Source organism: Gavia stellata, chromosome 5 (assembly GCF_030936135.1).
Source record: "Gavia stellata isolate bGavSte3 chromosome 5, bGavSte3.hap2, whole genome shotgun sequence".
NCBI classification, from domain to species: domain Eukaryota; kingdom Metazoa; phylum Chordata; class Aves; order Gaviiformes; family Gaviidae; genus Gavia; species Gavia stellata.
Window position 1 is genome coordinate 27,530,369 of NC_082598.1, and position 13,631 is coordinate 27,543,999.

At 34.8% G+C, this 13,631-nt stretch overlaps 1 protein-coding gene across 1 annotated transcript in view; it reads right to left on the reverse strand.

Annotated features, from left to right (window-relative positions):
* Positions 1-13,631, reverse strand: part of ATP8A1 (ATPase phospholipid transporting 8A1) — a 109,486-nt gene that overhangs the window by 65,425 nt on the left and 30,430 nt on the right. The window contains exons 13-18 of the mRNA XM_059817919.1: positions 12,560-12,637; positions 9,953-10,041; positions 5,239-5,311; positions 2,754-2,859; positions 1,307-1,389; positions 1,078-1,127 (exon numbers count right to left, since the gene is read on the reverse strand). Coding sequence (XP_059673902.1) covers positions 1,078-1,127; positions 1,307-1,389; positions 2,754-2,859; positions 5,239-5,311; positions 9,953-10,041; positions 12,560-12,637 — 479 coding nt within the window. The remainder of the gene's footprint in view (positions 1-1,077; positions 1,128-1,306; positions 1,390-2,753; positions 2,860-5,238; positions 5,312-9,952; positions 10,042-12,559; positions 12,638-13,631) is intronic.

The window sequence follows — 13,631 nt, forward strand, 5'->3', positions numbered from 1 at the left end:
GTCACAAAGTAATTTTTATTTTTCACTGTGGTGATCTTTGTGCTTCACATGAATATTGCTATTATTATAACTACAGGCAACTATTTCTCTCATTTCACCCAACCTATACATCTTCAGCCCATCTTTCCAGTATTGCCTTGGATTCTTGTTTTTTGAACTTTTTGCTTCTTTAGCTAAGCTCAAGGGAAACATAATAGGACAGGAAGGAAAACAATGATCACTTTCTGCAGGCACAATTACAAGTAACCATCCTAACAAAAAAAGAGCTTCCTCTACATACGAATCTCTTCCCCATCCTGTGCCAAAGTAAGCAATCGGCCTACACCAATACTTAGAACACAGAGTTATAACACAGACTGCATACATGGATACAATTTAAGCAGATATGCATAACAAGTGAAACTGCATCCAGATTTCTTACGGGTACCTTTATAATTTCAACAGCTTTGACAGAAAATTTTTACTGAAAGCAAAGTATGCTATAAACTCAGTTTCCAACTAACTGGCCCATGCTCTAGTGATGCTGCTCAGAAGGGAACAGGTTTCGGTCTAAACTGTTTAAACAAGTCATAAGCAAGTATAGTTAAGGTCAAACGCAAAATTTCATTCTATCAGTCAAGGCAAAGACAAGTTACCTATAACACTTATTTGAAATTTCCTCGTGCCCCCAAATATAATTTTTTTAATAAAGCACATGGTGCTAGGGCTTTCAGAAACATATTTAAAAGTTCAAATACTTTCCTATGCTGTCTTTTCACATAATTTTTTAAAGTTTTGAGATCAAGGTTTTTTTTGAATCTTTGTGCAAAAGCAAAAGTGAAAAATATTAGTCCAAAAGGAGACAATGGAAAAAATATGTCTCAGAAAATGTTTTACGATAAAACTAGGAGTGTGATCTTAATCATGTGCGCTGCTTTGCCTATAGTATGATGAGAGATAAAAGCAGTAGAGATAAAAGCCACACAATCTGCACACTTTGCCTGTACAAACATAAAAAATGCAAACATTTTTATCCATAAGAAAAATTAATAAAAGTATTTTCACAAAAAGACGCTAAGAGCACAATATGCTGTTTACCTTGTAAATTCCAGGACATTTAGCAGTTCATATCTCTCTTCCTGTCCCAGCTGAAGAATTAAAAAAAAAAAAAAAAAGCTGAAAATTAATGCAAAAAACCTCAAGGAAAAGAGACAAAAGGAAACAAACAACATCTCATTAGATACCTACCACAATGCAGTTATTCAGAAATTATTTACTATGGCAATAGTAAACACAGCAAATTATAATGTTACCCCAATGTACTTACCGACTCTATGATTACTGAGTCAGGTGTCCTTCCAGTGAATACAAAACGAAGATGCCTGGCTGCTCTGACCAACGCTCCTTCATCTGCCACAAGTCAATTAGTTAGTTTACAGCTGTACCAGAAAACTGTTAGTATACCCCATGATTTACTGGACACAGTCCAAGCTTTTCTACTTTTGACTTCCTTTTTCCTTTATAGATTTTTAAGATCAGATGTGCTGCTGGAAAGAACTCTTTGTTTCTCCTGTTAAAACTGTGATGACATGAGTTTACAATTCAGAGAAAATAAGCCCCCAAAGAAACACGCCTCTCAGCTCAGTAGCAAGAGCATCCTCTTCAAAGTTTTAAGCTGTAAACTAATGAATTATATGTTCCAGTGGACACAACGACACCACTTCATCAAGAGACAAGATTTCCTGACTTCCTTCTCTTCGTAAGCCTACTTTCAGGTGGTTAGAAGTTTGAATGTTGACTACACATTGCTTAGAGAACAAACCTCCTAATAAGTAGCCAAGTGCCTTAACTCAGTAGAGTACTGGACAAGGCACTTCGTTTTTTGTGCGAGTTCTGTTTTAGAAGAGAGTGATAAGTCATTCCTGTAAATAATCGATAACTTCAATGCCTACATTCCGGAAACATTTCAAGCAGCGACCCAGACTCCCACAGGCATCAGTTCTCTCCAAACCGCTCAAGATGTCAAGAGCTGAATTTGCTCACCATGCCCAATAAAACACTGCCATGGCTCAGTTAGCGTTATTTATGGCCCTACATCTGCCCTTGTTTTCCAACTGATGAAGGACAGAATTTCCAGAGAGAGGACCACCTAGAAGCTGGGGCAGACAGGGAAGAGGAAGGCTGGAGACTCTCTGCGCTTCATGTAATTTCTCCCATCAAAGCTTGTCATAATACATTAGCTCAGCAGAGCTGAATGTATTTTCAAAATTTTGCCTTGCTTCATCATTTTGCATTATAGTCTTTTCTCACTCTGTAGTAAAGCTTACCACAACGTTTATCCTGGTAGAAACATTTCTTGTTCATTTTTGATTACAAACAGAGTCTTGTTCTAAATCAGTACCATGGTTACCAAGTACAGAATAGGTTCACAAACAAGCACATCAATTTCTCTCCTGATATCTATTTGCATTTGAGCAGTTCCTTCACACTTCCACAGCAATCTGACAAAACCTAAAGAATGCTGTATGGTTAATCACCCTTTGCCCTTACATAACCCACAGGACATCCATATGCATTTTCTAAAGCAAATCAGAAAATCTAAATTCTTTTTTGACAAGACTGATTTTAGCTAACACCAATTCTTTTTCTGAGGGATATGTTTTCTTTTTTAATTTCAGAAGATATCTCAAAAAACCAATAAACTTAGAATAAGATTTGCTTGTTGAGTTGATAGAATACTTTACCATACGTTCACTCAATTATTTGATTCTCACCTGGAGATGCTGCTTGATATATAATTTTATCACCTTCTCTTTCTGGAACTGCTGTATGACACACTGCCATCATTGTCAAAAATTCACATATTATAGGTGCAGTTGGCTAAAAAAAAAAATGTCAAGAAAGTGATTAATCATTTAAGCAGTAACTAACTGAAATATAATAATAGCCATGTACAAATAATAGTAAAGAAAAAGTTAATGAAAGATTTTTCCTCTCTTTAAATTATCAACAACTAAACAAAACAGACATTATCTGTACACTAATTTCAGCATGTGGAATAACTTCTTGCTGCTGTACTTCAGTACAGACTATATAGATAGAATTTAGTGGCATTTGCTTTCATAACAATCAAAAGTAGATAACCAGAAACATAGAATAATTCAAATTAGTATTTTATAGGAAGGTAACTCTGAATAGGATGAGAGGAAACAGCCTCAAGTTGTGCCAGGGGAGGTTTAGATTGGATATTAGGAAAAAATTCTTCACCGAAAGGGTTGTCAGGCATTGGAACAGGCTGCCCAGGGAAGTGGTTGAGTGACCATACCTGGAGGTGTTTAAAAGACGTGTGGATGAGGCGCTAAGGGACATGGTTTAGTGGGACTTGGCAGTGTTAGGTTAATGGCTGGACTCAGTGATCTTAAAGGTCTTTTCCAACCTAAATGATTCTATGATTCTATGAATGCTGTATTGAAAGAATTTTAAAGTAAAATTATTTTATTTTTATTATTCACTGAAGTCTCTTTGGATGTTGTCTTTTTTACTAAAAATATTCCTTTTTACATTACTTTTGTCTAATACTATATTTGACAACACGTTTTAAGAACCTTCAGAAACCCAAAAATCATGTGGAAAATGCTGCAAGGTCAGGAAGACAGCTTTTAAAGGAAGCTACTTAGATGAATGTGTCAAGCACTTCAGGGTCTACAAAGCTTTTCAGCTTTTTCTTTCGCATTTAGAATGATTTAGCCAAGAGAGGGGAAAAGAGTATATATAAGCAAAATAGTTGATTGTTTTTGACTAATACAGCTAAAATTTGCAAAATGAATGAACTGACTCCTGAATGGTTGATCAAAAGAAACCCCAGCATTCCCCCTAAATAAGGTCAAAGGAGCTGCCACCTCAACTGAGGTTTTTTTGTAGCATATTTACAGTATTTCAGACAAAGAATGTCAACAATCGAGACAACATTACAATTATTCTATAAAACACAATAATCTCTGAAAACCTAACTTAATTCCATAGTGCAGAAACTCTAATGGGAGCAGGTTCCTGTCCTCTTCCACTGAGGGCCCTGAGGTCCTCTAAGATGTATTCAAAAGGCTGGATTACGGATTCTTTTCCAAAGCACTTCAGAACACATTTAACTTACAGTGGTGAAACCTCTCTTTGAATTTGTGCCTGAATTTTTACTTTAAAATGTATACAAGTGCATTTTTGTAGCTTTTATAGATATACACACATATATATACACACATGCACACACAAACACTTAATACTCTAGATCTACCAGAAAACTTCCAAGATTCAAATCACCTGCGCACCAAGGATTCTCTAGACAACAGCAGAAACAGGATGATGGCCCCTCCAAGTCTACATTACTAGCACTGACTCTGGCCTGTGTGGGTAAGTACAGGAGTCCCCTCTGCTTTAAATATGTTTGAGAGTTGCACTTGGGTGTTTAGCATTTAAGACTGCTCCATTTGTATGGACAAAATGCTTCACTGTCTGCCAGTTATCCTGAAATTATCCTCCCAGGAAGACAAAATTTAAGGAAATAAGAGTAATTTATTTACACTCTTCAAACATAGAAAAAATCATTACACTATGTAAGGTAGGTGTTCTTGGTTATGACTAGGCAAAAACATCTCTTGTACAAATGACAAACAGAAAACGGTAATGATGGTACTGTTTCTTAGTCAAATCATGAACTTAGCTATTAACTTTCTGTGAAATACATTGTCTCTTTGGGGCAAATACCAGCCTCTAGAATGCCTGTTTCATTTCATCACCTGAACTGATGATCTAACCTCATGGAAGCATGTACACAAAACCAACATATATGGTTAATTCCTGACTCTTATCTAAGCCTGGGCACAGAAATACTAAGTCATGTCAGGATAGGAAGTTAACTTGACTGATACTGAAAGCTTTCATGGATGTCATGACTTCATATGGACAGCATGCCTAACATTAAAACAGACATAGAATGAAGAAGGTAAGACTTATATTTCAGGGTCATAACATCTGAATCACACCATCAAAAAAAAAAGCCTCTCCAGAAGTTAACACTAGATGTTATTTCCAGGTGGATTTAATTAACAGGTATCAACAACAAACAATTAGAAAAGTATCCATGAGGGCATGCTGATTTTGTGCAAATACGTAATTTATTTTCCTTCAAAGGACATAACCTTTTGACTTACTGAAAGCAATGGTTTGATTTCACAAAACAATGGTAATTGTTTCTATATAACTTACATGATTGCTTTGAAGATTCTCCAGTAATGATGAGTCACTAAATGCTTTTTCTTCTCCATTTTGTAAACCCTGCCTAGAAATAATTACGTACAAAAGAGAGCATCATTAGCATAGTCTTAACAATTCATATACAAATCATCCACAGTTTCAGTCTGTAGCTGTTACAATAAAGTCTGCAATCATATATTTTGAGAAAAAGAAGTGAAAAGGTACTTGTTTTGCATCTCCAAATTTTATCTAACTTTAATAAACCCTGATTCATGTAACTACATTCAAATCCAGGGAAGTTTTTCTGCTGACTTCAGGTAACGCAGAATGAAATAAAAATAAATCTACAATGTAAGACTGTGGCTTCTTGTCTTCTGATCTCCATAGAATGAGATGACTAGAGGGACTCAGAACAAGATATGCCTGAAGAGATCACATTTCTTTGGGAAATTAGCAGCTTTGCAATAGGTTTGCAAATGTTTGCAGAAAAGAAAGCCCAGTATCTGAAAGGGGTAGGCAAACTGAGTTCAGACATCAGGGAAGTCTGCATGGAGAGGGTTTATTTTCTATTACTCATGACCAAAAAGAAACCTAGTAAACTGATGTATAAAGATGACACAGCAACAATGGTGAAGTAGGAAGGGACTGAAGAGATGCAAGGTGGAGATGGTTCTGGAGAAATAAAGTCATACACTAACATGTCTCAAATTGCGTAAGTCTTCTGGCTGAAGCTGAGAGTTCAAAAAAGTAGATACTTCTAGGAAGACTTGTTACTGCAGCTGACTGTTGAGTATTAAGACAACGTAATTGAGTTTGAATCTCAGTAAAACAAATCAGTGCTGAAAAGCAAACTCCATTGGAGAAAAGTATTTTTTCTTTTACTTTGGATTTTGCCTTAGATCACATAATCTTAGAAGAGAGTGAACACATTTGGTGATTTAAGTTGAAGGATAAGCCACATACTTCACAATGGCAGTATAAAGATACTTTATGAAAACCAAAAGCAAGCTGTTCTAGTCCTGCACTGTCATGAAGGAACATAAAATGGCAGTACCTCCTCTATAAAACCACCCAAGGACTACTTTTTCTAAAACCCTGTTATGAAAGTGAGAAATTCAAAGCAGCCTCATTCACCAAGACTTTTTTTTTAAAAAAAATGCAAAGCACATGTATCTTGAAGTGCCAAATGTTAACAACTTCAGATACATTAAATTTATTTAAAGTCTAATGCTTAAGCCTTGTTTGCTTAAAGCTTCCTGACAGAAAGACTTCAAGATATTTTCCAGATTCTCAATGCTAAAAAAAGAGAAAATATTTGCAGGTATATGTTGTGTCAAACTGGAAAACAATTCTTTCTAATAAAAAAATAAAATAAATAAATAAATAAAATTAAAAGATTTGGAATTCAGTACATTAGTCATTTTAGGACTTGAAATGTTACTGTCATAAACAGATTCTATTGATTACAATAGGCTTACAAACAAAAAAATTCTTAAGTATCTTATTTCATAATTATTTACAAGATGTTAATCACTTATAAAAGGAAAGTACTGCTTTGTTTTTTTTTTTTTAAACTACTGTTCAGGCATCAGTTTATCCATTTCAGGTGTGCTTATAAAGATTTTGATGTGTATTAATCAAAACCAGTCTTATTTCATAAATATCTTATAAGGAAGCATGCTTAATTTCAGGTAAGCATTGCATTATTTTAATGAAACCACTCACTTGTGCACAGTTAGGCACACTTGCACATCTTTGTAAGAAACATCTTGCTGCTACATGAAATTATGATACTCAGTTCAGGTAAGATTTTGGGGTGTGCACGTGTGCCACTTTTTATGTGTATGTGGGGGGAATTTTTCTTTTTTAATCTAAAGAAATAATTATTAATTCTAATCTAGCAAAGCAAGTTTTTTTCCTTCAAACTTTTTTAACATAAGGAGACAAGATATTACAGTTTTGTGTGACATACCTTGCTGTGATTTTCAATAAATATAATAGTGGTAACTTAAAGACTGTAAATGAAATTTTCCCCCTATCTATCTGAGCTTATTGTGAACACTATTACAAATATTTAGTTTAAGAAAGAATGATGAAGAAGTACAAGGCATCACGCAGACGGCAGCAGAAAAGAAGCCAGGACTTAGACTTTCCTGAGGTCCCTCTTAAGGGATGAATGTTGGCCCCAAGTGTATTTGGTTGCTTTAATCTCAGTTTCAGTTAATAATTAGATAGTACTAATATTCTAAAACTGTCTGTAGGAAGTAAAATATTAATAACAAGGTATTACATATTTTTCACTCTCAAATATGGACTTTTTTCCAAATGTATTAGAGATTATTACTAACCTATTACTAAGTAACAGTAGAAAACTGTTATCAAAGTTGTGATAAGACCAACTACCTCAATGAGTGACAAAACTTTCCCTCCAATAAGGAATTCTGAATTGTACAGGACTGTTAGTAGAATAACTGTACTATACCTCAGTGACTCTACTAGCAATTCTACCCAGAGTACACAACCTAATGCCATAGAATTCTGATGGCATAAATTTGTGTAAGACACTGTCAGTCTGCATCAATTTGAAGCTAAAATAACTTTTGAGTAAAATACCTCACATTTAGCTGTTTCTAAAAATCTCGCTCACTGGTTTTCAACTTGAATCTTCAAACACCACATGCTACATGATTTTTAAAGCTTACCAATCATCTGATGGAACACTATAATCCTCAGGCTCAGGGCAATGGCTGCACAAGAAGTAAGGGAAGAACAGAAACAGGGAGAGGAAAAACAATCACAAAGGCTAAAAAATTTGATCGTGTATAAAAAAAGAAGTTAGTCAATGAAATGAAATTACAAAAAAATGTTTTAAAGGTATTTCAATAGAGTATTTTGCTAGTCCCTAGATAACAATAAAATATTGCAAAAAGACAATGTTTCTCTTCAGACTTCATAACCTATAAATTAACCTTTTCTGTTTTCAATTGAAAGCTTGTCTACTTACTAACTTATACCAGCAGATAAAAAGGCATGTGTCCTCTTTACAAATCTTGCTTTATATTTCAGTATATATACCTTGTTACAGTCTCTCATTAAACGAATAGTAGTTTTTAAATTATCTGAAGCCATGCTAATGCAGCTTGTCTGGCTGAGTTCACAAAATGCTGATGAACAAAGCTAGCCATAGCACATGAAGGACTCTGCCCTGCGATGACACAAGCTTAAATATGTCACAATTTATAACACACTTAGAAAGAAGAGGCATGGGAGATGGAACAGTCACTTTTACCCTTTTCTATATTCCCAACTTCTTACTTGTGTCAATACAGAAAGACAGTGTGACTCTGTTCTCCGAGTAGCTATGAGAGATGCTGTAATGGCTATTCACTGTAAAGAGAAGCTCTGCTTCCTAAACAATGATGCTAATCAGAAAACTGGTCTATGTCTTTCCAAAATGGGGTGGGTGGGAGCTAGAAAGTATAGCAACAAAAAACAGATAATTTTTTCTAAAAAAAAAAATAGATTCTCACCTAGGTTTCATAAAGGAAAAATTTTAGAATTTGTGCTATACCAACTTCAGATGAAGATATATAATGAACCGAATATCAAATATGGATTTTAAGTGCCATTACGATTAATGTAGTTTTTATCTTAATAACCTGCTATACAAAGAATTTGAAAATAGCTCGGAGCAGTTTCTCTGAAGGCATAAAATTAGCTCATGTGGTTGAAACTGGGCCCAATATATATACATACACACACACATTTATATACGTATTTGAAATATCAGGGTTAGAACTGTATTTTATTACAACTTATTAAAAAAAAAAAATCATCAGTATGGTTAATGCATTAAGGATCTAAGTTTTTTCAGAACAGAAAGCCTAGATCAGATGCCTGAAAATTAGGATTTTCAAAGGGATGCAAATGATAAAGCCACAAAAGCCAAATCATCACCTTTAGGACAAGCCCAACACTTAATTTCATAACCTCTGACTGGTCTCTGCCCAGTTCTAGAGGTGTCTAATTATCTGCTACTGAGTGCTCTGAGACCAGCCCAGGTCCAGCACCTCACATACTGGTAAGCCGCACTGGTATTTACAATGTAGGTGCTTCTGCTCTATTTATTGCTCAAATGAATTTTTTTTTCAAACAGTCTTAGAAGTTTGAGGCTTTTACAAATTCTGTTGAAGAAGTTGGCTGCAACTGCTGACAAAGAAATAGTAAAATGCTTTGTTTGCATTTATTGGAGAGATTTCTTAATATCAACATTGGTATTTGGAGTTATACCACTATAACGGTATTCATAAAAGCCACTTGGATGGTGGCTACAGTACTGTAGTACATGCTACAGTACTGTAATTCAAATTCTTGTTCATCCTGCATATTAGTGCAAGATCACGTGCCTACGTAAAATATGAAGCATCGACAACGATACAAGTTTTTGCAAGTATGAGGGAAGACTTTTTTTTAGTAACAACATTAAACCGACTGAGAGAGAAAAAAACATGCATATTGAAGTTGTGTTACAGCAGTAAGCCTTTGATATCTAAACTTTATTTTTGTTCCTCTTTGCAAAAAGAGATGTCATGACTGAAGTGATGCTAGTTGTATATATTGTCAAGCATAAGTTTATTTTAACTGTAGTATTAATGCATGGATACATATGCACAGGCAGGGGAAAAGAAAGGCACATAGATCAAGAGAAGTATATAAAAATGCCTACCCATAAGCAACTCCTGCTACAGTACACTTCTTAAATTGCATGACATTGCATGTCAAGGTACCCGTTTTGTCAGAAAATATGTATTTGACCTAAATGAATGATAAAATTCATTATACATTAACAATCAGCAGTTATTTACATATCTAGTACAAGTCATGACTATCAACACACTAAATATTCTTACCAGTTCCGCAATCTTCATAGTTTATAGAAAAAAACCCCACAACAAAACCCAGTACATAAACATTGCCGATGCACAGTCTTGATACCCATTTCTAAACATGGCAATCAACTGAGATGTCAGGAAGCTTAAGCTTGCTTCAGTGCATGGTGGTATACAGAACTATTCCTCACTCTACACATTGTTGAAATGCAAGAAACTGGTGAAGACCAATGGCTTTGCTAGTAAAGTATTTCATTTCTGACAGAAAGCAATATGGTAAAAGAAAAGTATCTATATGCATTTCTAAAGCTCTCTTTTTGACACAGAAGTATCTTCTTAAAGCCAAAACATTAGTAACAACCCAACGGTTCACAAAAGCCAATTTGCAGGAATAGAAGAAATACGTTCCTTTTTACTTACTCCAGGTCTCCTATTTCCCTAACATCATAAACCCGCCCTCTCCGGAAACTACTAGTTAAAGTATTTTAAAAATTGAAGCTGAAATACATGTATCTGTGATATTTTTAAATTTAGTTCAAACCTAATCTTAAGAAAAAAGTTAATATATGAAGAAATGGTCTGTGATGAAACAAAGGCTCTATCAGTCAAAGGTAAACTTAAATTTTAATTCATTAAAATTTATTTCTCATTTAAAAAAAAAGTCACAGTACTCTTAATTAGGAATTAACTGCATTACAGATGGAGCTAATAAAGCTATATATTAGTAAAATTTACTCAGCATCTCCTATTTAAAGATTCTGTTTCTGAGGGATTATGACTTAGTCAAATCAGTAGTTAGAAGAAATTTTCCATGCCAGGCTTATTCCTCAAACTGTATTTTTTTTGTGGGCAGAATGGGAAAGCAGGAATTGCAGCTAAGAAATCGCAACCTTTTTTTCCAACACCAAAGTTTTGTCTTTCTTAAAACTTGAAGATCTCTTGGGGGAAATCTTCTCTTCATTATGTGCAGCCCTCACACTTCAGAGAAGACACTTGCTCTTTTTGTTAGCAGAGAGTCCTTTAGTCTCCCTACAAAAATCTTCCCAAATTCAGAATCTGTCAAAAAAGTGAAAGTGGAGATCCCAACGACTCTGGCTAGATCTTGGTGGTGAAGGAGACTTTGATGAGAAACATAAGAAATGAAGACAAGAACTGTCAAAGTCAAAAAGAGGGAATGCATCTGGGAATGTGAATAGCAAGCTAACTGCAGAGAGAGAAAAAACACAGATAGATTGTGAAAAATGAGACAGAAGTAAAGCTAAGATTCAACAGAGTCTCTTCCCCACTAGAGGATACTGTACTCGCCTTTAAGGCCAGGAAGAGAACCCAATCTTCTTCTATCTGCACATACTTCTTAAACCCAGTAGGCAAAGGCCCTGTCCTCCTCTATGTAGACCAATGTTAGAACAAGTTAACCTGCAACTACTCTTTTCCCAAAAGGCAGATCTCTTAAGTATTAGTGACTAAGACTTGTTTGGTACGTGGCTAAAATTATGGTATTATCTATTGTTCTTGGAAAGCTAAACCCACCTTTTACATTCCCATGCAATAAACTAAAGAATTGGTTATGAAAACTTCTAGGTTACGAAACGTAAGGATATGTGTACTTGTGCATATAATATAGTTCAATTAAATGAGCACATAATATTTCTTCCACAGAATCAGTTTACCATCACCAGTCAGTGTAACAGAAAGCATAATGTTTACCATGTTTTTAAAGCAAGACTGCGAATACTGCCTGAATAGTGCTTCTGGAAGCATGCCCTGTGACCCAGGCACACTTTGTAGAAAGTCATGCTTCCATAAAATAAAGAACATACAATGAGCGATCTCTTGTGAAAAGCCTAACTGATTTTGTAGTATTAAAAGAGAACTCTAAAGCAAAATGAAGAATTAAGCCCAAATTTCCAGGGCTAAATTCAGCTGTGAGCCCCCATTCCATTCAGTGCTTCCAATCTTCAGTGTCAAAAAGAGACGGAATGTATACAACTATGATTCAGTCCTAGAGCATACCCACCATGTCTTCTGAGCAAGTCAGAGCATGCGGGGTGGTGGGGGGGGGGAAGACAGACATACTAAAGATGCACAGTCATAGTGTATATACAGATACTAAATTTTTATGCTGCAGACAGCCTTAATGCTCAGAATTCCTCTGATTTTGTAACTTTAATGATACCCTTCAACCTTCTGTGATTACCACATACACATTGATACCTAAAGCAGTGTTCATTTAATACTGGCTTCAAAAATGTAACTCCCACATACTGCACAGTGTTTTTAAAAATATCTGACAAAATGAAGAAAACAGAAATAAGCAAAAAAATACTAAGGCAAGACTATAAGTTTTTTGAAGTAAATCCTCCATTATTTTAATAATTTAGATTGTAAAAGCACATGAATAATTTCACACACAGAGTTAGAAACAGAAATTTTTTTTTTGCTACCTGTCCAAGTTCTTCATTGAGATTGGAAGTACGAGCCATTGCAGCAGTGTCTGTAGGTTCATAGTGCATGTCTATGTCCTACAGATAAAAAAAAAAAGTATTGAAAATTAGTCTTCCATAAATTATTACAAAAAATCTAGTACATAAATAGAAAAAGGTAAGTGTAGAAGAGCAGACTGAACATGAATACAAGTTATCTGCTCATGATTATTTCAACATGGGAAGCCATAGACACAATCAGATCACTTCCAGGAGTCCCCAGAAGAAATTAGATTTCCTCTTTAAAACAAAAATCTATATGATTCTTTGAGATTGTACTCTGACTATTTCCAGTGATCTGTATTATTGAAAAACTGTTGTACCCATGCATCTAAAATAGATTTAGCAACAAGCAGAAATACTACATTGTAACACTTAGAGAGAAGTCAGTCTTACTGATTTATATTGTATGCATAACCAGTCATTTCTAAATAGCAAGATAAATATACCTTGAGATAAAAACATGAAGATAAATTTAAGAGTACACCATAAATGCAGGGTACATTATAAGTGGTGGGCTGCTTTTTTTTTTACTTGTTAAAAAAAATAAAAATCAGAGGGTTTTTTTGAATATAGTAAAAGATTAAAACATTTGTGAAGTATGATAATGTAGCGCAACAGATTGCAGATGACAAACTTCTCTATACCAAGATGATATGCACACACACAAAGATAATGTTTAAGATAATAAATGTCTAGAGTCCCAGATTAAAATAAATTAAAAGACAACTTATCCCTCATGACGCGAAATGGGGGGGGAACAGAAGCTAAAACAGTCTTTCAGATCTGTTGCATAAACAATTGCCAAGCTACACATTCAAAATGGGTGAGCCTTTCTTGGATATTTATTTTAGAATACAGAACATAAGGGAAGAATTTGATTGCATTCTCTTACTTGTCAACAATTTGTTCTATAGCACAAAAGAAATGAAGAAATCATAACCAGCTGACTGCTCACAAAAAGATTCAACTTTTAAAATAAAGCATATACTTCACCGGCTACTCCACATACACTTTTATCTGTACCTGCACG